We start from the raw sequence: 27,682 nt of genomic DNA on the forward strand, positions 1-27,682 counted from the left end.
TATAACTAAAACAGAAATCTAATGTAAACAAAAATTATAGAAATAAAAATAAAATCTAGTTCAAAATATGAATAGAAATTCACTGATACTAAAACGACTCTGGAGCATAAAAAAAGTGTGTTATTAGTGATCTTCTGCCATCTAGTGGCTGATTTGATTCATTAAATAATGATTAATGAGATTTGTGTCCTGCTTTTAAAGGCAACAGTAATAAGCCACAGCCAGTCGTCAAACTAAATTATGCATTAGTATTTTTTTATTTATTTTTATTATTATTATGTATATTATTTTAGTATGTATTAATATGTTGAATTAGCTTTAATTTGAATTTTTTTTGGTTTTCATTGTCATTTTAGTTGAAATAATTTCATTGTTTTTGTCATATCTATTTTTTTAATTAGCTTTCATTTATTTTTAATTCCGTTTAAGTAACTTTACTAATTAAATATTTTTATTTATTTTTTAATATTTTCACTTTTCATTCTATTTCTAGTTTAAGTAATTTCATTGTACTTTCTCATTTTTATTTCTTTAAAATATTCATATTTTTTCATTTATTTTTATTTAGTTTTAGTATGTAAACATTTTTTTTACTTATTTTATTTTATTTTTAAATCTAATTATTTTAGCCAGTTTCCAGTGCAACATTTTTAATCTAGTACTTAATTTGATTTGATTTTATACATCACTTCATAAGCTTCTCCATGCCGATCATGTCTTGAGGAGCAATATTTGGGGAGAATTTGATTTGCATTGGAAAGCTGTGAGGTGCCTTAAGGGAGAGATATAAAATGTGTTAATTTATGGACGGAAATCCCTGCGAGAGCTGCTGTGAGAATGTGAATGTTCAAAATGTTCATCTAAACTCTACATTGTTTTAGATTTAGTCTTCAAGGATTTTGTTTGAAATTCAGCTTTGACTTGTTGGTTGTTAACTACTGAAGTAAATGTATTCCTGAAGTGTTCTTGAGTTTTCCAGTAAATCTACATGTTAGACTGACAATAATGCATTTATCCAACCAGGCTTATTACAGTTCATTATAAATATATACTTATTGTATAATATATACTTACAGGAGTCTGCTTGGACAATGATGTTTGCAGATGACATTGTGATCTTTAGTGAGAGCAGGGAGCAGGTGGAGGAAAACCTGGAGAGAAGAGGAATGAAAGTCAGTCGTAGTAAGACTGAGTACATGTGTGTGAATGAAAGAGAGGGAAGTGAAACAGTAAGGTTACAGGGTGAAGAGCATCAGAGGGACAGCTCATGTTGGACGTTTGGGGGACAAAGTTAGGGAGGCCAGATTAAGATGGTTTGGACATGTTCAGAGGAGGGAGAGAGAGTATATTGGTAGGAGAATGTTGGACATGGAGCTGCCAGGCAGGAGGCAAGGAGGAAGACCAAAGAGGAGGTATATGGATGGAATTAATGAGGATTTGACGCTAGTGGGTGCAGGTGTGGAGGATGCAGAAGATAGGGAGAGGTGGAGAGAGATGATTCGCTGTGGAGACCCCTGAAGGGAAAAGCCGAAAGAAGAAGAAGACATTAACAAATTAAATTAGTTTCTGTTAAAACATAATTATTTAAATAGCTTTTATCTCTTTATTTTCCATTTTAATTGTGTGCTTTAGTTTTTTTTTTATTTATTCAGTTTTATTTATCCATTAAGCTTTCATTTTTTTTTTTTATTTTTTTTTTCAGTTTTAGTCATGTTAATGAATTAGTTTAAATTTTTTATGTAATTTTAGTGTTTTTTTTCAATTACAGAAAATAAAACAGAAAAAAAAAATTAGTGAATTTTTGCACAATATTTTTTATGAAAAATATTCAGATTAAATGTTTTTTTATAACCATAACAACACTGTTGTGAACGTATTGTGCTGTTCCTTTATAATATCATCTCAATGATACTAAAATAACAACTTATTTAGTTTATTTTGACAAACATTATCATCATAAACACAGCTTGAGTTTCCCAGCATGCACTGCAGCAGCTAAATCGTGCAGCTACTGTTAAAGGATTGGTGGATGTTTATAATAATCTGGATCATCATCATTTTAATCGTGATACTCTGGGCTGAATAATTAGGCCAGTTTGCTTTCCGTTTACTTGTAGTTTAGGCTGCATTTGTCGTGTCTTTATGTTTTACAAACTTAAAACATGGGTTGTGTAAATGTAAAAAATCTGACCGCAAAATGATCTCGTACCAATAAAATTCTTGTAATGTAGGGAACAGTTTTGTCAAAGTCAGAGCTACTGATTACATGAAATCAGATTACTTATGGATTACATAAATACATGTTTCGGGGGTTGCTTCTGAATAATCTTTACTACCTAAAAAAAGCTTAGAAAGAAAAATTGTGAGTAAATTCCAGAAACAATTCCAGAAACATTGAATCAAATGTGCAATTTTGAAATATATTGGAAAGCATGTTTTTATCTCACAATTCTTTTTCTGAAAAAAAAAGAAGAAATATCCATAATTGCAAGATGGGGAATTATATATTATTATTATTATTTATTTTATTATTGAATGGTGGGAAGAAGCTTCTATGTTTTCTTGCAAAACATAATCTTTGTTTTATAAACACCTTTTATGCTACTCATATTATTCTTTAATACTCATAATTATAACTGAAGCCAGATGTGATGGTACAGGAATACTGTAAACCTTTAGTTCCGCAGTGTAGGGGAGACCGGGGCTAGTTGTCACACTCTTTACTTGTCAATATTTCTCAGGTTAGCTTAATTTTATTACTAAATTATCAAACTGGGAACCTTCTGTATATTGACATTGAGAAAAAAAAAATATTATTATTATATCTATCTATCTATCTATCTATCTATCTATCTATCTATCTATCTATCTATCTATCTATATATATATATATATATATATATATTATTGTTGAAATAAGTAAGATGGAACACAAAGGTAAAAATTTAAATGTTAAATAACATGTGTGACAACTTGCCCCATTATCAATGTGACCGCACACAGAACCGTTTCTTTGTAAGGATTTATCAATCTTTTGCTATTTTATTGCTTTAGAGACCTTCTAGAAGCGAAGTATGGCAGATATTGTAAGGGGAAACGCTTATGACGCATCTGCGAGTCATACTGGGTGAAATAGTGTCGCGTGCGCGCGCAGCTGCTGAAGACGCTCGCGCCTCGCGTAGTAATCGCGTCGTTACTATGGCAGCAGAGTTAGTAAACTCCCCGGTTGCCATCGGTTATCGATGCGCGGAAGAATCGCTGGCGCGTGACTGATCTGAGCGAGTCCTTCGGCGTGACGCGACGCGGCGCGGCGCGCGCGTTACCGGGAGAGCGCGAGAGGACCCGAGGCTCCAGCTGCTCTGTGATCGATCGGGACGCGTTATGGGGACGCTCGGGAGCGCCGCAGCCGTCCTGGATGAGGATGAGGAAGAGGAAGAGGAAGAGGAGAAGAAGCGCGGAGCTGAGCGTCTCCCTCCACTGCTTGAGGACGAGGTCAGTCTGATTGATTGATTGATTGATTGACAGGTGCTTGACAGGGTCTCACGAGGACATTGTGTAGAAATGCTGATATCACACATGTAAAATATTACTAAAACATTTCACAAATCCCTAAATATCTAACAGTGCATTCAGGCTATCAGTTTATACCTATCATGTGTTCCCGTGTTCATGTGTCTTATATATATATATATGTACAAACACACACACAAACGATATTTATATAATAAAATATACATGTAAATATTATATATATATATATATATATATATATATATATATATATATATATATATATATATATATATATGTGTGTGTGTGTGTGTGTATATAATTTTTGAAAAATTATTATTCTATAATTATTATAAATAAAAACAAATATGTTATTAAATATATGTAAAAAAAAAAAAAAAAAAAAAAAAAAAAAAAAATATATATATATATATATATATATAAAACATATTTATTTACACTTTTTTCATGTCAATATATGTTTATACCATGTATCTTTTTTTTCTTCTTTTTTTTTAATTTTTACTTTGATTATGATACGATGTAAATACTCTGGTACGTGAATATTAAATTCTTTCTGTACCATGTTATGGCCATCACTTTACTATGGTACCGCCACAGTACTAAAAGTGGAAAGAGGCTAACTGGGTCAGCGGATGGGTTTTGGTAAAATATACATTTTATGTAAAAACAAGGAATAGTCAGTATTTCAACTCCCGGAGGAACAAACATGTAAGCATTTCCCGAGATGCCATTGAAGATCGCTTCTCATGATGACCTACTAATAAACATGATTGTGAAGTGTGAGGTTCAGGACAATCTTAAGTAGGCCGGTGTGTGTGAGAGATTGCAGGGAGCTTCAGGAGAAACGCTCTGTTCTCACGGGAGATTGTCTATTTCCAGGTTTGTGCCCAAACAGCTGCATGAGACGGCAACTTTATGCCCTATAAACACATTATTGTTCAGCTCCAGAGTTACTAGTGAATAAACACGCTCTTTTCTCTGAGAGTCAAGTCATGTGTTAGTCTGTTGTGTTACAGTAACTATAAGTGACAGCGAAAACAGTGCAACCGTATCATTTATTCATACTGCAGTGCATGCTGGGAAGCTAAGAGCCATTGCAATACAGACGTGACATTATTACAGTTAAAGCTGCAGTGCGTGATGTCTGTGTCTCTGTACTGTAAATACAGCATCACTAAATGCAATGGGAATAATGACTGTTTTTAGATAGCTAGTAATTAATCTATAATTAAACAAGCCTTTGCATATAATATTGAAGACTTTACAGCATAATACAGTGACTTCATCTCTTGGCCCTGTTTACAATGAAGTCACCGTTAAATTAACTACTAACGTAAAAATTACAGCAATAATAGCAATTAGGGAAATACTAGGAATTATTTATTTTTTAAACAGTGACATGTACTCTAAAACATCATTCTTTGTTACTTTATTACATGCTTTTAACCTAGTTGTAATGTTGTATATTTGTTTGCATATAATTAAATATCTATTTCAATCAATGTCTTAAATGATTTTGCATAATATTTAGTTTCTGTTAAACTACTTCTACTATCACCCTGCTTATAATACTGTTTTTATATCACTTTATTTGTGTTTGTTTAAATATGTTTAATATTTAAATGTATTAAATTAAATGTAATATATTTTAATTCAGTATTTTTTTTATCTCATTTGTATTGATTATTTATTAGTTTATTTTAATCCAATTGTTTATTTTGATCTAATGTTTTAATTATTTTAATCTAATTTCTAAATATTTTTTAAAGGCATCTTTATAAAGACCACATTTATTCTGTCAAAATGAATATTTAATGTATAATATTAGTTGGAAAATATTTAGTTTGTATTCAGTTACTTTATTACGCCTACTTTCATCCTCACTGTTATAGTACTTCGTTTCTTTATTTTTTTATCTTCTTATTTTTACTTAATTTTTTTCCTCTAATTTTTTTTTTTTTTTTAGTATTTTGTATTACTTGTTTACATTTAAAAATTTTACGAACTATGACATCATCACTGACATGAGCTTGTTTTTGGATCAGAAATCAGATCCTTCTGAAGCGGCAGAATATTCATCTGCTATTTATTAAGCAGATGAAGTGCAAAATTCTTTAAAGATCATCTTGCAGTAAATCTGCTTATGACTTCCATCTGTGAAGATGAATCTGTTATCTAGTCATGATTTGATTATTTCCTTATGAAGGAAAATGAGTATGCATGGAGTTTGGCTTGTAAGCATATTAGTAACTGCATAACAATGTCCCAGCATCATCAGTGAGGCGTTTTCTTCTGAGTGTGTGAAAATGTAGTTTAGACCCGACTTTAGAGGAAAACATACAGCTGTCCTTCACATATCTGCCAAACACACATTCCACATGGAAATGAAATTAGGAATTGGAGCACAATAATGTACAGATACTGCTGACATCATAGTGGAACTTATTACAATCTGTGCTTTGTCATCTGTGGAATATTCCACTGCAGTTAATGGGTCGATGGAGTTTTGTACTGTATGTGTATGTAGATATAGATGATTTAATGTTTTTGAAAGAAGTCTCGTCTGCTCATCAAGGCTGCATTTATTTGATCAAAAACACAGTCAAAATTATGAAATATTATTACAATTTAAATAACTAATAACATAGTAAAATAGTTATTTAAATAAAGCAATGTGAATATACAGTAAAATGCAATTTATTGTTATGATAAAAGAAGAATTTTCACCATTATCATTCCAGTCTTGTCCAGTCAAAGTCACATGATCCTTCATTAATCATTCTGATATGCTGTGTTATTTTATATATATATTAGGGGTCAACCGATTATGGGCACCAATATTAAGCTTTTTATGCTTATCAGTATCTGTCATTTAAAAAACCGATTTGCCGATAAAATCATTTAAAAGCATTTAAAGAAAGTTTTTGTCAGAGCCCTTGATATTATTTATTTTGACATTACTTTTCATTTTTAAACCAGATATTTATATCGGTTTAAAATATTGGTTAGCTGTCTACTTGATCTGTAATAATCGGTATCGGCATCAGCCCTTAAAAATACTATTAGTCAGCCCCTCATATATATATATATATATATATATATATATATATATATATATATATATATGAATTTTTTTTAAAAATTATTTTAGTACATCATTTAAATTAAATTAAAATGAGAAATGTTGCTACAATGTGTTATATTTCATGTCAAGTACCAAAAAGATTTTTTTGGAAACCATGATACCATACCTTTCAAAAGGGCAAGTACAAACATTATTGAATATTTTATTAATCAAGGATGCATTAAATTGATCAAAACTGACAGTGAAGACATTTATAATGTTACAAAAGATTTCTATTTAAAATAAATGCTGTTGTTTTGAACTTTCTATTCATCTGTGATTCCTGAAAAATAAAATGTATAATAATTTTACAAAATAAATATTGTGCAGCACAAGTATTTTCAACACTGATAATAATCAGAAATGTTTCTTGAGCAGTAAATCATCATATTATTCTGATTTCTGAAGATCATGTGACACTGAAGACTGGAGGAATGATGCTGAAAATACAGCGGAGCATCACAGAAATAAAATTACAGTTTACAGTATAATCACATAAAAAAAAGATTTTAAATTGTAGCAACATTTTACAATTTTTTCCTATATTTTTGATCAAGTAAATGCAAATGAATGAGCAGAAGATACTCTCCAAAACATTAACAAATCATAATTATTCAAAACTTTTGACTGCTGATGTATGTGGGTGTGTGTTCACTGGCATTAGACTTTTGCTATTAAGCTATTAAAATAATAAGTGCATTATTATTATTTTTTTGCATTAAACTAGATAAATGCAAACATGTTTCCACTAGTTTTCAAAGACGTTTGAACCCATACATGTGTGCATTTGTGCATGCATGAGTCTGATCTCTCGAATGTGCTTTGCATCCTCAGGAGAACGTATCTCTGGCTGATATTCTGTGTCTGCGGGAAGGTGGGCTGTCGGAGCAGGAGTTGTGGGCGGTGTGTGTGGAGTGTGTTTGTTCTCTCCAGAGCATCAGCCTCTCGCCGCTCTTTTACACCCTCTGTGTTACGCCCGACACACTGGCCTTCAACGCTCACGGTAATGTGTGCTTCATGGAGCAGCTCAACGGTGAGTCACCAGCTGCATGAGTCAAACTAACACTCAGCACTCACTTTAGTCACGAAACATTGCTTTTAATGCATATCTATAATGAATGGTTTTGACAGACGTGTTCTTTTGAAATCGAGAGCGCTCTGTCTTCAGAAGTGTGATTTTTCATGTGCACCTCACACGCTGTTCCATTGTAAAGATAATGGATGCATTTGTTTGCATAATGATAACATGTATGACACCCTCCTACAAGTGTAAAAAGCATTGATTATTTGACATTGAAGAAGTGCACATGTATTCAACTGCGTCTGCAGCTATTAATTTGATCACATTGCTACCTTAAACAGCTCCATTAAGGCTTTAGCCCAAAAGAGCACATATTTGGAATGATAAATTCTCATATGTTCATGCTAGAGGTCGACCAATAGTGGATTTTTACCGATACTGGACCACACCGGCCGATACCGATTAATCAACCGATATTAAAATAATTGAACGAAAACGGTGCTTTACTAATAAAAAATACATTACTGAACCTACTTTGTACGTGAATAACAATATTATTGAATATTATTCATATATTGACCTTTAAATTCATTAACTACTGTTAACAGAAGGAACTTAAAAATTATTAGTAGATGTAGACATTAACACACTATCTAGTTGGCCATATTTAAATATCTGCACAAAGGCAATAGCATTGAAATTACATGCATATTAATATTGTATGCATACTCTCACACCTATATAATCAAAATAACAAAATATGGCAATTGCACACTAGGCAAAAAGTGCAGCGCCACGCCGACAATCAGCCAAAGGCGTCAGTGATTCCTCCACTAGGGGTCGCTCTCACTCTCGTACTGTAGAATGACAGCAGAGCTTCTCAGCCGCTTCAGTAATGAACAAAACCCGGAAAACTATCGGCATGGAAATTTTTTCGTTAACAGATAGTTCCAGCAATCAAATATCGGTGCTGATTAATCGGCAAAACCGATACATCGGTCAACCTCTAGTTCACACATAATTACTTTACAGAGTATTACTTTATTACTTTAGTTTTTGAGCATTCTCTCAAAAACTACAATGGGGCAGAAATGTCATCAAAATGAATTTAAAAAATAAAAATGCCATTTCATGAGTTTCTGGTTTTGATGTGATATGGGACTTAGCTTATCGCACAAGCAAGACACCTATTTTTAAGAATATCTGCGTGATTGCAAATGTACTATAAACGACATGTTACTGAGTAACTTTCAGACACAAAATTCCATTTTGCTTCATCAAAAAGAAAAAAACAGAACAAACAGCAGAAGCGCTGCGTCTCCAAGCAAAACAGTGTTTTGTTCCTCAGCGTTAAACGGAGCAGTAAATGATTCAATCAGGCAGTAAGTACAGCCATTTGCGAAGTTAAATGAATCATAGTGTTTTAAACAAACCAGCTGATTTAAGGATTCAACCCACTTATTAAAACAGTCACTTGCTGCCACCTACTGGCAGTTGAAGTTTCATATTAAAAAGTAGCTGATTTAGTATTTTCAATAATTTAATATTTCTACAATTAAACGCTATATTTAAACTTAACAAAAGATTACAGATTACAGTGCAGTCTTTGTGATTTGATCAGTGCACTAAACCATATCATGTTCTCAGGCATTGTTATAAAAAAGCCACTGGCCAAAAGCGTTTCATTTACTCGCCAATGCTGATTTTTACTCACATTTGTATGGAGCCAAAAGAGTCTCAATAAATATAAATGCACACACTACATTCACATATGCACACATAGGATTCATACATGCACACACATAATTTATAAATACACACACAGGATACACAAATGCGCACAAAATTCACAAATGCACACACAAAATTTAAAAAGCACAGAAGATTCACAAATGCATACAAAATTCAGAAATGCACACAAAATTCAGAAATACACACACAATTCAGAAATGCAAAAAAACATTTACAAATGCGCTCAAGATTCACAAATGCACAGGACAAGATTCAGAAATGTATTTCTGATGCACACACAAATATATCTTGATTTACAAACTGCTTGCAGTCTGTGAACTTCACTGCATTTGTGTGTGAATTTTGAGACTCCCCTGACTTGGCTCGACACACAAATGCCTTTTTTTAAACAGGGAATGATCTGCAACCAATCAGATATCTCCCTTGTTTTAGCCAATCACAAGAATGCACCCCACGCGGGGGATTGTTTACTTATAAGCCAATCAGCGAACAACTCACTTTCCTCACGCAGCGAACGACTCACTTTGCGCAGCCAGAGAGTCACTTTCCTCATGCAGCGAACGACTCACTTTCCTCAGCGAACGACTCACTTTCCTCACGCAGCGAACGACTCACTTTCCTCAGCGAACGACTCACTTACCTCACGCAGCCGGCGACCAACTTTGCGCAGCCGGAGAGTCACTTTCCTCTCGCAGCGAACGACTCACTTTCCTCAGCAACAACTCACTTTCCTCACGCAGCGAACGACTCACTTTCCTCAGCGAACGACTCACTTACCTCACGCAGCCGGCGACCAACTTTGCGCAGCCGGAGAGTCACTTTCCTCTCGCAGCGAACGACTCACTTTCCTCAGCAACAACTCACTTTCCTCACGCATCGAACGACTCACTTTCCTCAGCGAACGACTCACTTGCCTCACGCAGCCGGCGACCCACTTTCCGCAGCCGGAGAGTCACTTTCCTCACGCAGCGAACGATTCAATTTCCTCACGAGTCATGCATCGAACGACTCACTTTCCTCTCGCAGCGAGCGACTCATTTTCCTCACGCAGCGAACGATTCACTTTCCTCACGAGTCACGCAGCGAACGACTCACTTTCCTCAGCGAACGACTCACTTACCTCACGCAGCCGGCGACCCACTTTGCGCAGCCGGAGAGTCACTTTCCTCTCGCAGCGAACGATTCACTTTCCTCAGCAAACAACTCACTTTCCTCACGCAGCGAATGACTCACTTTCCTCAGCGAACGACTCACTTACCTCACGCAGCCGGCGACCCACTTTGCGCAGCCGGAGAGTCACTTTCCTCTCGCAGCGAACGACTCATTTTCCTCAGCAAACAACTCACTTTCCTCACGCAGCGAACGACTCACTTTCCTCAGCGAACGACTCACTTACCTCACGCAGCCAGCGACCCACTTTCCGCAGCCAGAGAGTCACTTTCCTCACGCAGCGAATTATTCAATTTCCTCACGAGTCATGCATCGAACGACTCACTTTCCTCTCGCAGCAAACGACTCATTTTCCTCACGCAGCGAACGATTCACTTTCCTCACGAGTTACGCAGCGAACGACTCACTTACCTCACGCAGCCGGCGACCCACTTTGCGCAGCCGGAGAGTCACTTTCCTCACGCAGCGAACGATTCACTTTCCTCAGCAAACAACTCCCTTTCCTCACGCAGCGAATGACTCACTTTCCTCAGCGAACGACTCACTTACCTCACGCAGCGGGCGACCCACTTTGCGCAGCCGGAGAGTCACTTTCCTCTCGCAGCGAACGACTCACTTTCCTCAGCAAACAACTCACTTTCCTCACGCAGCGAACGACTCACTTTCCTCAGCGAACGACTCACTTACCTCACGCAGCCAGCGACCCACTTTCCGCAGCCAGAGAGTCACTTTCCTCACGCAGCGAATTATTCAATTTCCTCACGAGTCATGCATCGAACGACTCACTTTCCTCTCGCAGCGAACGACTCATTTTCCTCACGCAGCGAACGATTCACTTTCCTCACGAGTCACGCAGCGAACGACTCACTTACCTCACGCAGCCAGCGACCCACTTTCCGCAGCCAGAGAGTCACTTTCCTCACGCAGCGAACGATTCACTTTCCTCACGAGTCATGCATCGAACGACTCACTTTCCTCACGCAGAGAGCAACTCACTTTCCTCAACAATCCCCCGCGTGGGGTGCATCCTTGTGATTGGCTAAAACAAGGGAGATATCTGATTGGTTGCAGATCATTCCCTGTTTAAAAAAAGGCATTTGTGTGTCGAGCCAAGTCAGGGGAGTCTCAAAATTCACACACAAATGCAGTGAAGTACACAGACTGCAAGCAGTTTGTAAATCAAGATATATGTGTGTGTGCATCAGAAATACATTTCTGAATCTTGTCCTGTTGCAAATGTTGCATTTCTGAATTTTGTGTGTATTTCTGAATTTTGTGTAGACTTCTGAATTTTGTATGCATTTGTGAATCTTCTGTGCTTTTTAAATTTGTGTGTGCATTTGTAAATTTTGTGCGCATTTGTGTATCCTGTGTTTGTATTTATGAATCATGTGTGTGCATATGTGAATGTAGTATGTGCATTTATCTTTATTGAGACTCTTTTGGCTCCATACATTTGGCGCTTGACGAGTGTTAATTATAGGCCCTGGTTCTTCAACAAATATGCCGTCATGTAATACGTGAAACATTGTCACTGTATGTTTTCCAGTGAACCACTTCTCTAAGCTTGTGAAATCACAAATGTAAGTCCAAAGCCATCAAGGAAAAAGGTCTAGATCTGCTTCAGGTCTCACAGGTGAAGATTGAGACTGAGAACTATATAAAAGTAACCACTGTTTTCGTCCTCTTACCCATTTCTCAACTGCATGCTGTCTAAATATACCGATGGCATAACCCTGAGGAGCTTCTGGAGGATCTGACACCCTTGGGAGGAGAAAGCCTGGCCTATTTCAGCTGCAGAGCTCTGCAGAAGCATCTGGAGGGGAATGTGAATCCTCTTCAGCCTGGCCTAGTTAGACTAGGACTCACTTACTTACTTACAGAGAGAAAACAATATAATTAAACATCAGCGCCAGAGCGTTTGATCATTCTGCGCTTTTGTGTCTTTCTGAGAGAACTATTAATAGAGCACATGCATCTGTGCTTTCTTTCATGTCTTATCAGTTTGTGTGATTTCTATCTCTCATGACTTATTGCATGAAGATGCATTGCTCAGATTCGACTGTGTTTGAATCAAGTTGATTTTCTTGTTTTGTCCTTGTTCTCAGATGATCCTGATGGCTGTTTTGTTCCCCCAGAGTTTGATAAGACTGGAAGCACATTTGAGGTGAGAAAGCATGAATCCAGGAGCTTGTTATAAACACGCATTACAAATATACAGTCGTACTGATACTGTAACTTATCCTGAAAGACTAACACAGAAGGCATATAATATATATAATATATATTTTTTTATATTAATTGCATTAGACATCAAGATTATTTTATTAAATAAAAACAAAAATAAAAATAAATGTTACTTGAAATACATGTAAAATAAATGTTGACATAAAATAAAAAAAACATAATGTATTTAAAAATAAAATATAATATTTCAAATAAAATATAAAAGTTTTTCTTTTTTTTTTCATTTTCAGTTGGTTTAACATGCTAAAATAAATTAAATAAAAATGTATAAAACTTTATAGACATTAAAAAAATTCTAATGACAAAACAACAAAATTACTAAAACTTTAAGTAAAATTAAAGTTAAACAGAAAAATAAATAAATAATTCAAAATATTAAAATAAACTATATTAGTATCTCAAAGTGTAACTTATATATAAAAAGCACAATATTTAGCTTTTTATGTTAATTGCATTAGAAACCAAGATTATTCAAATGAATTTTACCTTAAAAAAAAAAAATATATATATATATATATATATATATATATATATATATATATATATATATATATATTTCTTGTCATGTTTATTGGATTGGACACCAAGATTATTGTTAATAAAACTGAAAAACTTAATAAACTTCATCTGAAAAAAAATCACTGAAATAAAAATGTATAAAAACTATTTAAAAAGCTAATAAAACTGACAAAATACAACACAATGTGAGTAAAATTAAAATGATGCATTTTTAGGAATATTACCGATCATAATATATCTGTAAAAGGTAAGTCTGGAAGGTGTGTGAATGATGCTGATGAGCCATGACACACAGATATGATATTATATGAGTCATAAGCCCTGAGGACTGTGATCTGTGAGCCAAAACATTCAACTTCCAGCTAATTCCACACTAGCACAAAGATGTTCGTGCCATAATATTAAATGCAAACAACCCACTGGCTTCTATATTATATGTGTTTATAATCCATAACTCTGTACTGTATTAAACATCAAACGTGTGAGAACCACGAGCCAGAATGACTGGAGGCGGCTTGCTTTTCTGAGATGAAAGATCTTACGTAATGTTTCTTTCAGAAGGGGAAGAAACAGATTTTTATTTTAAACACAAGTTGAGGATGTTTTCTGAAATGCTGATGATCGGATGCATGTTAGCTTCAGGTATATGCAATCATGATGTTTTTTTATTGGGTTTTTTGCTGCATTTCTGATCTTGTTTTATTGAAAGGTGATTTATTACTGACAGAGGAGTCAGCTTTGATGGAGAGTACAGATTGCTGCATGCTGACCAATAAAACAACTGATTAATGAGAAGAAAATATCATGCATCTGATAGAACTTTTTATTTTTGCATGTTCGTAACATCATTTTAATAGTATTTGTATTTGCATAATCATAAAATATTTTTAATTTTATACTTAATATACTTCTCTTTTTTCAGATGGAGGCCCTGTTAGCATGTTTATTAATGTTATGTAATTAATGTTAATTACATAATTTTATTAAATGTTGTCATTTTAATTTTATACGTAATACTTCATGTTTTTATTTTGATGTTCATAACATAATTTTTATAATATTGTTTTAATTTTCTGTGCATAATTGCATATTTATAGCATAATTTTTTATGTTTTTGCATGTCATTTGAATAATTTTGTAATTTAATTTTAATAATGCTATAATTAAAAACTTTATACATATTTTTTTATAATTCATATGTATATTTATTTATTTTCAGATGGAGACTTTTTTTCATCGTTTTATTTATTTATTTACATCTTCATTCCATAATTTAAGTAACTTTGTCATTTTAATGATATACGTTATATACAATGTTATTTAATTTCATATTAATATTTCATTTTTAGGGTGACTAGTTTTTTCCGACTACACAAGGAAAATAGCCTTTGTTTTATTTACTGAACTAATAAATAAAATAAAGAAGAAAATACATTTGCAATTTTTTATTGTACAAAATCAGACTCATAATGCACAATATGATACATTACAACTTCATATAACCAATTTTATCTAGTGGACCAGATGCAGGTTGCAAACTGAAAATATTTAACTGCTGGCAAGAAAATATTGTTTCTCTCTCTCTCTCTCTCTCTCAAATTCAAATTCAAATTCAAATGAGCTTTATTAGCATGACTGTGAAACACAATGTTGCCAAAGCATCAACATATCATATATAAGTAATAAAACAAACAAACAAAACATATATGTACAGATCATGTCATATGTAGCATAGTAAATATAAAATAAATAGATAAATGCAGTCGGTCTCTCTAGAGAATTAGCTGACTCTGGCGTTGTGAATAGCTAACACATATTTAGCCGCTAGTGCAGCTGTACTATCATCTTCTCCCAGTAAGAAGAACATTTTGTCAGTGTCGCTCAGTTCAGAGAATGATGGAATTAAGATTTGAAACCTGGGCAGAAAGGTTTCTCTTATACTGGTGTATTTAGAGCAGAAGAGCAGAAAGTGTTCCTCATCCTCGATGTGCTGTAGGTCACAGTGTCTACAGATCCTCTGCTCTCTCTCTGTCTTCCTCTCTCTATCTCTAGATCATGCTCACTTCATCTGTATTTGGAGAGGATTTGTCTTTCTTTAAAATGTTTAATAAATAGATAACTGGCCAATTTAGTGGTTCTATTGAGGGCCGAGTAACATTGCAGTTTATTCTGGAGGGCAAAATGTGCTTTTAGTGCTTGATCATGAGTGACTTTTAGATGTTTGTGGATATGGTTAATAAAAGGTTTGGGGTTGATGGACGAGTTGAAGAGCGAGTGAGTTCAGAGGATGAGGTTCTGCTGAGCTTTCATTGGCGAGGAGGGCTTTATATTGCACTGACTCTGGGTCAGACTGATGGAGGTGATGCCAGAACTGAACACATCTCTTCTGGATCTCCATGTTCAGCGGGTACAGGCCCAGCTCAGCCCTGCAGGCTGCAGTGGACGTGTTTCTGTCAACCCCCAGAATATTTTTGCCAATTTCCAATTGTAATTTTTCTGCTGATGTTTTATCCCAATTTTTTAAATTTAGTCCTGGCCCCCAAATTTCACATCCATATAAAAGAATTGGTTTTATTATTGAATTATATAATTTTATCCAGGTTTTAATGGGTAATTTTAAGTGTCCACATCGTGACTTTATAGCATAGAAAGCCCTCTGAGCCTTTTCACCGAGTGTTCTCTCTCTCTCTCTCTCTCTCTCTCTCTCTCTCTCTGTCTCGCTCTCTCTGTCTCTCTCTCAGGGTCACATGTTCTCGTTAGGCTCCACCCTGTGGGCGGCGCTGGACTCTGTGTCGGAGGCGGAGCTTCAGGTGGAGTTGAGTGAAGAGAGCAGGTGTTTGTTGAAGCAGATGCAGCGAGAGAAACCTGAGGATCGACCACCAGTCCAGGTTCAGCACATTATTCTCATTGTTAATTTAACATAAAAATCTACATACATTGTATATCTACATTAAGCTAAACTAAATGAGAATATTAATTTTGCTTAGGCAACTAGCTGAAATAAAATAAGTTTAAGCTTTTTTATATATTTTATTTCAGTTATTGTTTATTTTATTTCAAGTTACTAAATGTTTTTTTTATGTTTTTTGTTTGTTAACTAATAATATTGCTGTCAAGTATTTTTAACAATTAAAATAAAACACTATTAAAAATCTAATAAATAAAATTGATATCAGAGAATAATATAATAATAATAATAATAAAATAATTAATAATTGATAAATAATAAATCATATACAAATTAATAATAATAAAAAAATAATATATATATATATATAATTTAAATATATATATATAAAATCTATTTTTTTTACCTGCGTGTCGTGACCATTAACTGATATCAGAGAATAGTAAATAATAAAAAGTTTATATTTTATATTTTATTTGTTTATCTGCATGTCATGTGACCATTATCTGATCAGAGAATAATAAATAATACAAATATTTTATTACTTTACCTGCATTGCAACCATTATCTGACATCAGAGATTAATAAGAAATAAATACGTTTTAATAATACATTAAATTAAATAATTAAAAATTACAACTTTTTTGTTCATATATATATATATATGTGTGTGTGTGTGTTTATTTTATTACACTTAATGTCTATTCTATTTCAAGTAAAAAAAGAATTTAATGGTTTTAGTTAGTTTACTATAATAACCCTGATAGGAGCTTGATGAAAACAGACTTGTTCTGAAGGTCTGTGACTTTCTGTGGAGATTTAAATAACTAAAATGTACAACATGAACTTTTTAAGGATGATTTGATTTAATAAAGAGGCAGATTTTCATCTATGTGAATTATACCGTGTCTTATTCTGGCGATCATGTTCTCACACTTACATCTGAGTGCATTAGTAAGGTTTCTCAAATCTGTCCATGAAATTGAAGCGTCCACCTAGTGTTTTGTTTTTGTTACCGAGTGGTTATTGAAGACTAGTGTACCTTGACTCTCAATATCTGTCTAATCAATTTGCTGTGATTTCAGTGTCTCTAAAGCAGTGAGTAATATGGTCTCTGTCTTCAGGATATCGTCTCTCAGACGGAGGCTGTACTCGGTGACGTCTCGTCTGCAGTCATCTGCCGAAAACTGTCTGCTATCGGCCGAAGAGTCCTGTCCATCGACTCCATCGCTGCTCTGCAAGGTGTGAGCTCATAACGCACTGCATCTCATGCTCTGTGAGGGAATCACAAGTGGTTTATGAGCTGATAATTCAATCCAAAAATGTCAATAAAAATACCTAAAAGTGTCATAAGGCGTATTTATATTTTTAATGATTAAAATAAAATGCTATAAAAATATAATAAATAATGCAATTATTGTATTTGTTTACCTGCATGCCATTTGACCAACTTCTGACATCAGAGAATAATAAATAATTAAAAATTAATAAATAATAAAATTATTTTGTTAGTTTACCTGCATGCCATTTGTCATCGGAGAATAATATTAATAATGTAAAAAAAAAAAAAAAAGTTTACCAACATGATGTGAACATTTACTGATGTCAGAGAATAATAAATAAAAAATAAATTAGATAAATAATAATAAAAATATTTATTTTTTAACCTTCATGTCATGTGACCATTAACTCGCATCAGAGAATAAAAAAATAAATAATTATTAGTTTACTTGCATATAATGTGACCATTATCTAACATCAGAGATTAATAAATGATAAAAAGTAATAAAAAATATTTTATTCGTTTACCTGCATGTCATGAAAACCATGAACATGCACATTTTTTGTTAAATTATTAAAATGATTATTTTTAAACTTAAAAATATCAAGTATGAAAGTGTCTGTGAATCGCTGATCTAGTATCTGGCACGCTCAAATCGTTCTGTCTGTTCACAGATGGATGGGAGAAATCCAGTTTCCAGTTTCTGGATCTCAGAGCCTCGAGATCGAACTCCATGGAGCATCCCGCCGGAGATCGGACCATGATGAGAAACTACTCGTCTGATTCATACGACGGTGAGGAGCTGCTGCTGAGACGCAGAGGTCTGGTCTGGTCCGGAGGTTCGGCTGAGCTTTCTCCAGACAGCAGGTCTCAGAACAGTTCTCCAGTGCACAGGAGGAGTCAGGAGAGGAGGCCGGGGAGAGCCAGGAGAGCCCTGAACCGCTCCTGCTCCGTCCCGGACTCCAACAACCCCCCGGCGCTCTCTCCTCCGTCCCACACACCCATCAGCATGATGATGGCTGACCTGTCCGAGATCACGGAGGAGGAGGGCTGGAGCGGGAGCCTGCGGAGGACCAAACCTAGGGATTCAGACTCGGAGGGAGAGGAAGAACCCCACGCATGTGAGACAGATCAGACTGAAGCTGCAGGAGCTCGAAGCCCCCCGTCATCTGAACACGGAGACACTCACACAGACGCCGAAGTGCACAGCTCCAGCCTCGTCAACACATCTGTGTTGTGCCTGAATGAGGAATCTCAGAATCAGGTGCGTTTGGTGATGCAAAACAATCCAAATATGACTATTGATGTTCAATTAAGGCGATACACTTCAGATAAGGCCATTGCTTTTTCATGCAGTCTTTACATTTTAAACTATTTCGCTTCCATAACATGACATGCCTTCTGTGTGTTGAGCCTAATGTCCGTCATGCAATAGAAAAATAAGGTAATTGGGACTTTTTATCTAACAATTTTATATTCATATCTCATAGTTTTTACTTTTTTCCTCAGAATTTTGCATGCAATTTCTTACAACTAGATTTTTGTCATGCAATTCTGTATTTATTTCTCACTTTTAGATTTTTTTTTGTGAGTTTATATCTCATAATTAGATTTTTTTTTCCCGTGCAATCATGGGGTAATTTGTTTTTTCAATTTTCTAGTAACTAGATTTTTTTTTATTATGATCTTATTTCTCGTAATCTTTTTTTATTTCTCGCGATTAGATTTTTTTTTTTTCAATTTACATTTTTTTCACACTTTTTCAATTCAACGCTTATTTCTCACAATCTTATTTTTTTCTTGCAATTTTGATTTTTTTTCTCACATTTCTTTTCAATTCTGAGCTTATTTCCCATAATTAGAATTTTTCTTTCAATGTTAAGTTTATTTATCAGAATTCGATTTTTTCGCTTGCATTTCTGAGCTGAAAATTCTCAATTGCGTACAAAATACTTATAATTGTGAGATATAAAGTCAGAATTAATTTATTTTATTCCATGATGGTAACTAAAAAACAGATTTTGCAAGATATAAACTCAGAAATCAGAAGGAAAGAAGTCAGAATTGTGAGATAACAAATGTAATTACTTTGTTATTATTATTATTTTTATTCTGTGGTGGAAATGTACTATTCCATCTTTCAGACTATTAAAAAAAAACATTTAAGTGTTTATTTTATTGCACTTTATACATGTGCATCTGTAGATTTCAGTTTTATTAAATATCTTTAAAAGCTGTGAGTTTTTTCTCCTCTCTACTAACACGTTTTTTACCCTATATTGTATATTGAAGTGTCCTAACTTAATCCCAGGACTAAATCCAGCACTCATGTTGATGTAAAATGATATTGTGTGTTATTTTCTTTGTCTCTTTCTCAGTGGATCTCTTTGCGAGATCTTCTGTCGCGCTCTTCTCAGCCGTTCTCAGTCAGTGAGCTCTGGGCTTTATGCTACACGTGTCTCTCAACGCTACAGACCTACATCGACCTCCCAGGTCAGTGGGGACCGGCAACTGTTAGGTAGCTGATGATATTGCATTTAAAATCAGGATTGCAATATTTGTCCTTTTTCAGAAATTTTCTGGAAATTTACCAGAAGGTTTCCTCTTCTCTGCAACTCTTCAAAAAGTGTGAAACTAGTATACAGCGCAATTAATTAATGCATACACTACCAGTTCAAAGTTTGCAATAATTTTGATTTTTTAAATAAGTTTCTTCTGCTCAACAAGGCTGCATTTAACTTACAGTAAAATACAGTAAAAATTGTGAAATCGTGTTAGTATTTTCTGTGTGAATATCTGTTAAAATGTGATTTATTGCTGTGTTCAAAGCTGAATTTTTCCTTATAGAAATCATTCTAATATGCTGCTTTTGTGCCTTGAAGATTTTGTGAAGAGACTTGACATTCCTATAAATTTTAAACTAAAATTTTGTCTTTATTTGCCAATTACCCATGTTCAGATTGATACCAACCATCTCCATTGAACACAAACTTATACCAGTATTTTTTTAAACAACTGTTTTGTTACATTAGACTACCTGTGTCTGGACTCTGTGTATGTGGGCTGTGAAGGAGAGATGCTGTTTCTGAGACCTAAAAACTCAGGTAGGAGAACTACAGAACATCTCATTACCATCATAACAGCTGTCAATGAAGAGTCGATATTAAATCACAGAATTTTATACTTTAGAACAACATCACATGTCTAAAAGTGAATGCAATTATTATCATTTTATTTGTTTATTAAAATTATGTTCCTTTATTCCTTCTCAGCCCGCTGTGATGCATTTTTTCTGGCTCCTGAGTTTCAAGAACATGGAATTGTGACAGAAAAGGTCTGTCTAGTGACACGGTGTGTCTATTTGAATGAATGTGGTTTACAGTGTGTCTTTGCTCGTCTCTAGGCGTGTGTGTATGGGGTCGCAGCTGTTCTCTGGGCTACAGCCAAGTTTCATTTGTCTCCCGATCAAAAGCTGGCCATGCCGAGAAAACTCAAGAGGCTTCTGCTTGAGATGGCCAAACGTACTCCAATCGAAAGACCTTCTATTGAAATGGCGAAAAAGGTACTTGTGAATCATTTAGTCATTTAAAACGTACATGCTGGAGTCAGATTTCACTCGTTCACTCTAAAACACTGGATAAGATTATAAAAGTATTATATTTATTAAAAAAAAGTCAATATTTCATGAATAATATAATTTGGATATAATTTTAAATCTATCTGTCGATAGTTATTTTTTTAATAATTATTATTTGTGTTTATTATTATTTTATTATAAAAAAAATTTTGTATAAGTAATGTATACTTTTCAAGAACTATAGTTAGATCGTGTATAATTATATTTATTATAAATAAAATAGTTTTTATATGAAAAATGAATTACTAATGTATTTATTTATAAATAATCATATTTATTATAAAGAAAAATAATGGCGATTTTATAGCAATTATATATATATATATATATATATAGCTTAAAAAAATGAGAATCTTTTAATATATTTTTATAAGTATTTTGTCCAGAAAGGATAATTTTAATTACTGAATTAAAGTAATAAACATTATATGCAGAATTTGCATTTTTTTTGCATATATTAGTGCAAATTTGGGGCAGGATTTAGTGTAATTTTCATCGAGTGTTAATGGTCATAGAATAGACTTTATGATCCTTAAGACTTATTAAGAGTTTCTCTATGCAGTCCAAGCATGTCTTGTTTTTTCATCCAAACACATGTTCTGTTCTCTCTTGTAACACATCCAAGCTGTTTAATGTGCTAATGTGCTTTATGTCGGCTCTTATGTTCTAGTCGTGCCGTGATTACCTCTCCCGCCAGGGAACGAATGCCGAGAGCGTGTGGACACAGATCATCATCCGTGTTCATCAGGTGAAGCCTCACACTTATTTCATCCAGAGGATCTGTGCAGATGCAGATCTGAAGGAGTCACACGTGGCCAGGGTTTCATCAGTCCTGTGATCTTGTTTTCTGTGAGAGTGTCTGTGTGCTTCACCCGCCGTCGACTGTCTGGCACAGAAACATCATCTCTACCTTCGGTTATCAAATAGTCATTGACTGATTTTGCTCAGAGGTTGATCTTTCAGCTCTGGAGACTCAGTTGTGTTTAAGGCAAGACTCCCCGGCTGAATAGGGTAAATAATAAAGCTAATATTTATCACCATACTTCCCCAGTTGATTGATTGCATTCCAAGTCCAGGACTAGTCCAGACTGAGTCAAGACCGAGTCCAAAGAGGTTCGAGTGTGTATAATTAGGGTTAAAGCTAACAGGGGCGTTAAACAAGATCCCGGGCTCTATGCATAGGCAGTCCTGATGGGCCCCCATGCCCCCCACCCATGAAGATATCCAGGTAAAATAAAATATATTTCAGATTCATACTTTTCTAGGGCCCTCTCTTCCTTTGGGGCCCTGGTAATGAGTACTGGTTTTACCCCCAGTCCGACCCTGGGAGCTAAACTATAAAGGACACTGGCCCTCGAACAGAGTTTGGAGCTGTAAGGTCAAATTATTTTATGTACTTTATTTACTTTTTATTTACTTTATAATGTTGCTGTTGCTGACATTATGTCTGTGGTCAAAAATTAAAATGACTGATGCACACAGTGCACACACACATGCAAAGTTCGGGATATGACAAATGTGCGCGGCAAGGCTAGGCGAGGCAAGGCGTTTGGCTCTACTGGGCATGCACACATAAATACAGCGAAATTTTTGTCATACTGTACTAGTGCTTGCATAGACTAGTCGAGCGCTGTCGGAAACAATCGACTACTCAAGCATGCATTAACCATAATGCATACAAAGAGTTTGCAAGTATACGACGTGAATTTTAGGATTACAATATTGCATTGAGCTTTTACTTTCTATGACCTTATCTATGTTGCATGTAAAAATAAAATATGTAATGTTAGTATTAGGGTTGTGCCTGAAGCCGAATACCTTTTTTAGCTTCAAAAATGACAAATAAATTCAGAATAATTCTGCCTAAATACTCGGCTGAAGCTGGCTCAGTCTGGTGTTTGCTGGATAACCGTACACAGACCTCTAAAGTCACGAGTGTGAAGTGAATGAATGTAAACTTTGAGTAAAAAGAGCGCAAATCAAACACCGCATTGCTGTTCCTCTCCCTGCATCTCTCAGAAAGTAGAGCTTTACAAGAGTACTTTTACCTATAATAATACATCATACACGTTATGTTATTTGTAAATGTTTAAAAGGCAATTATTTAAACCTCTATACGATATGAAATGAATGAATGGAATAAGCAACCCGATCGAACGGCAATTCGTACATTTTTCACGAGGTGGCTTATTCGTACGACCACACTCGTACAAAATCATACGATTTTTGCCAAATTGTACGTATTTTACGAGTTGCACAATTCGTATGAACTTGTACGAATGACCTACACCTAACCCCGCCCCTAAACCTAACCGTCACTGGGGTTTAGACAAATCGTATAAAATCGTACGAGTGAGATCGTACAAATTCGTGCGAATAAGCCACCTCGTAAAATACATACGAATTGGTCGTGAGATAGCGTTGGAATAAGCACAGCGCGCGCTCACCTATCAAACAGCAGCGTTGCGCGTCTCAGTCTCTCAAACACCAAATCAGTTCTCTCTCAAGAGTAGATTTAATAATCTTCTTAGATACGGATACATTTTCGACTTGGTCTACGTGTTTGCATCTTTACCTTTTGCTGGTTTGCGCGGCACAAACACACTTATTTAGTGAAGTTCACCAAACATTAAGACTTGTTTAAAGAGTTAATGTAATGAAAATGTGCGCACTGAATGGATTCAGTGGTGTTCAAATGATCACTAAACGTTTGTCACGACATCTCTCTGCTTGCATGATAAATATTTTAGAAATTAATAATTATTTTAGTTTAACACCACATACTTTTTCAGTGAAAACTACGAAGAAAAAAAAAGATAAAGTCATAACGGTCTTATCAAGTAACTGTACGACGTTGTATCCGAATGTTGTGATTGTTACATATACAAATACTGGCTGTTACATGAAACTTTAAATATAAAAATGTCATAATTATAAAGTTTTAAAAATTAACTCATGTAATTGTTGCATAAGGCTATACATTAATACGCGTTTATTTAGAAAAAAAACGATTTAATGTGTTTTCATTTACAATGAACCAAGAGTAGTCGTTTAAAAAAAATCGACTAGTAGAAATCAGTAGTCATGCAACCCCTATACTGTACAACATTAATTAGTATTTCATTATTGTAAAGGGTACGTTTAAGGCTATTTAGGTCTAGACGTAAATAAAACACAATCTAAAAAGTAGAAAATTAAATTAGAAACATCTAAACCTTTCAGAATGCAGCAAGTTCACCGCTGATCATGCACATCCTTTCCCGTAACAAACAGCTGATCATAGCAGTACAATGATAGCACTTTTTAAAATGAATTTATTAGCTGAGCTAATGCAATGTATGTTTAGTGCTGCAAATCCATTTATTCTTTGCTGAAGCTTCTGCATCTTGCCTTAAGTATCAACTTTGCTTCAAATGTTTCTATTCAAATTCTTTGTACAAAAGAAGAAATAGAAACTAATGAAGACTAAATCCTATCAGCGTAGCAGCTCTTAGTCCAAACTCTCGTCTGTAACTCTTTCCTGTCTTAATGCATTACCTTCAGTTGACAAGTTTCTCATAACAAGTCTGGTTTTCATTGAAGGCATTCGATGGGAATAGAGATACAGAGGAATGGTCTTCTCCTGAGTGTGCTGAAAACCCATCTGACCCACACTTGGGAGAAGTTAAGACAGGTGCGAATTTGCATTTTTTTTTACATCTCACAAAACCTGTCTAGAATAAATTCTGGTCATATTTCACCCTCAAATCAAAAGAAAGAAGTAGTAATTTTTTGTGCATGAAAAAATAATAATAATAATTTTTCATAATTTAAGCACATTATACCCACTCAAATAACTTTTGTTGATTTGTATGTATGTATGTGTGTGTATTACTGTGCAAAAGCCTTCGGCCATCGAAAAAAAAACACCCCCAGCTCAACCTTTAATTGTATGATTTTTGTCAAATTCACTGTTTTACCATGAGCATGTACAGCACTCAATACTTAGTTGGGGCTCCTTTTGTCTGAATTATTGCAGCAATGCGGCGTGGCATGGAGTCGATCAGTCTGTGGCACTGCTCAGGTGTTATGAGAGCCCAGGTTGCTCTGATAGTGGCCTTCAGCTCTTCTGCATTCTTGGGTCTGGCATATCACATCTTCCTCTTCACAATACCCCAGAGATCTTCTATGGGGTTAAGTTGAGGCGAGTTTGCTGGCCAATTAAGAACAGGGATACCATGGTCCTTAAACCAGGTGCTGGTATCTTTGGCACTGGTGCCAAGTCCTGTTGGAAAATGAAATCTGCATCTCCATAAAGTTGGTCAGCAGCAGGAAACATGAAGTGCTCTAAACGTCTTGAGATACGGCTGTGTTGACCTTTGACCTCAGAAAACACAGTGGACCAACACCAGCAGATGACATGGCACCCCAAACCATCACTGACTGTGGAAACTTTACACGGGACCTCAAGCAACGTGGATTGTGTGCCTCTCCTCTCTTCCTCCAGACTCCGGGACCTTGATATCCAAAGGAAATGCAAAATGTACTTTCATCAGGGAACGTAACTGTGGACCACTCAGCAGCAGTCCAGTCCTTTGTGAAGCGAGACACTTCTGATGCTGTCTGTTGTTCAAGAGTGGCTTGACACCAGGAGTGCGACAGCTGAAACCCATGTCTTACATACGTCTGTGTGTAGTGGTTCTTGAAGCACTGACTCCAGCTGCAGTCCACTCTGTGAATCTCCCCCACATTTTTACATTTACATTTAATCATTTAGCAGACGCTTTTATCCAAAGCGACTTACAAATGAGAACAATAGAAGCAGTCAGGTCAACAAGAGAACAACAACAGTATACAAGTGCCATGACAAGTCTCAGTTAGTCGAGTATAGAACGCATAGCCAGGTTTTTTTTTTTATAAATGAAAAGACAAGAAAAGGAAAAGTGCTAGTATTAGTTGGTTAAGTGCTGTCGAACCAACTAATACTAGCACTTTTCCTTTTCTTGTCTTTTCATCTCAACATTTTTGAATATGTTTTGATTCACAATCCTCTCCAGGGTGCGGTTATCCCTGTTGCTTGTACACTTTTTTCTACCACATCTTTTCCTTCCCTTCGCCTCTCTATTAATGTGCTTGGACACAGAGCTCTGTGAACAGCCAGCCTCTTTTGCAATGACCTTTTGTGTCTTGCCCTCCTTGTGCAAGGTGTCAATGGTCGTCTTTTGGACAACTGTCGAGTCAGCAGTTTTCCCCATGATTGTGTAGCCTACAGAACTAGACTGAGAGACCATTTAAAGGCCATTTTAAAGGTTTTGAGTTAATTAGCTGATTAGAGTGTGGCACCAGGTGTCTTCGATATTGAACCTTTTCACAATATTCTAATTTTCTGAGATACTGAATTTAGGATTTTCCTTAGTTGTCAGTTATAATCATCAAAATTAAACGAAATAAACATTTGAAATATTTCAGTTTGTGTGTAATGAATGAATATAATAAACAAGTTTCACTTTTTGAATGGAATTATTGAAATAAATCAACTTTTTGATGATATTCTAATTATATGACCAGCACCTGTATGTGTGTGTATATATATACTGTATATATATATACTGTATACTCAAAAGTAAAACGTCGGACAACATTAACATAATGAGTTTTTTGAGGGGAAATGTGCTTTTGCTTCTAAAATAATGCCATTTTCATTATGTAAAATATCGTTTCTTATTTGAGGTTGAAATGTCTTTCATGAGATCCACCCTGTTGTGTAATAACTGTATGTTGCCTATATATTATTGTCCTTCACATGTGTTTGGCGTTAATCTGCAGGTGTGTTCGTGTTGTCTTTCTCTCAGGTTTTGTCCCATTGGCCAGCGAGGGCAGATTGGAGCCTGTAGCTGGTCCAGTTCCCCATCATTACCCAGAATCCTCCACCAGCGTCAGATTGCCCGAGGCGTTCACTTCTCCTTCCACACACTTCAGCCCCATAATCCTGACTCATCACCCGCAGTCTGAGCTGTAGGTCTGCAAACTCACTGATTTTAGGAAACCCCACAATGCATCATGTTGAATGTAATTAAGTCATCAGTGAATGTTTATTGAATCAATGCCTTTGGTAGTAGCCAAACTTGTATTCATAATATGTTAATTCATGAAATGAATGTTGTTGATGTGCATTAGGTTACTAATTATTTGAATCGGTGTATTTTTGCGAAGCAGGAATGATCGGATTCCCCAATCTATTGAGATTGATGATTTAGAGGAGATTTAAATTAACTTTTTTTTTTTACTTTCAGTTTTCATGTTAATTTTAGTGTTTTTTCTTCTTCTAATTGTTATGTGGTTTTAACATTATTATTTAAGTTTGATTATTTTTTATTTCAGTTTTAGTTTTTATTCATTTTAATTCCAGTTAGTAATTTTAGGTCTTAAACTTAAACTAAAAGAAAATTATAGATATTTATTTTATTTTATTTATTATTTATTTTTATTATTAATTTTAGTTTTAGGTA

General features: G+C 35.0%; 1 protein-coding gene across 1 annotated transcript in view; it reads left to right on the forward strand.

The window, feature by feature from the left end:
- Positions 1-3,147: 3,147 nt before the first annotated feature.
- LOC132110273 (kinase non-catalytic C-lobe domain-containing protein 1) overlaps positions 3,148-27,682 on the forward strand; it is a 50,171-nt gene continuing 25,636 nt past the window's right edge. Inside the window, exons 1-13 of the mRNA XM_059516845.1 lie at positions 3,148-3,492; positions 7,493-7,691; positions 12,710-12,768; positions 16,109-16,255; positions 17,400-17,517; positions 18,232-18,821; positions 19,936-20,050; positions 20,590-20,661; positions 20,830-20,891; positions 20,961-21,119; positions 21,865-21,942; positions 24,777-24,867; positions 27,026-27,188. Coding sequence (XP_059372828.1) covers positions 3,382-3,492; positions 7,493-7,691; positions 12,710-12,768; positions 16,109-16,255; positions 17,400-17,517; positions 18,232-18,821; positions 19,936-20,050; positions 20,590-20,661; positions 20,830-20,891; positions 20,961-21,119; positions 21,865-21,942; positions 24,777-24,867; positions 27,026-27,188 — 1,964 coding nt within the window. The 5' untranslated portion in view covers positions 3,148-3,381. The remainder of the gene's footprint in view (positions 3,493-7,492; positions 7,692-12,709; positions 12,769-16,108; positions 16,256-17,399; positions 17,518-18,231; positions 18,822-19,935; positions 20,051-20,589; positions 20,662-20,829; positions 20,892-20,960; positions 21,120-21,864; positions 21,943-24,776; positions 24,868-27,025; positions 27,189-27,682) is intronic.

The sequence above is a fragment of the Carassius carassius genome, chromosome 30 (genome assembly GCF_963082965.1).
Source record: "Carassius carassius chromosome 30, fCarCar2.1, whole genome shotgun sequence".
Lineage (NCBI taxonomy): Eukaryota > Metazoa > Chordata > Actinopteri > Cypriniformes > Cyprinidae > Carassius > Carassius carassius.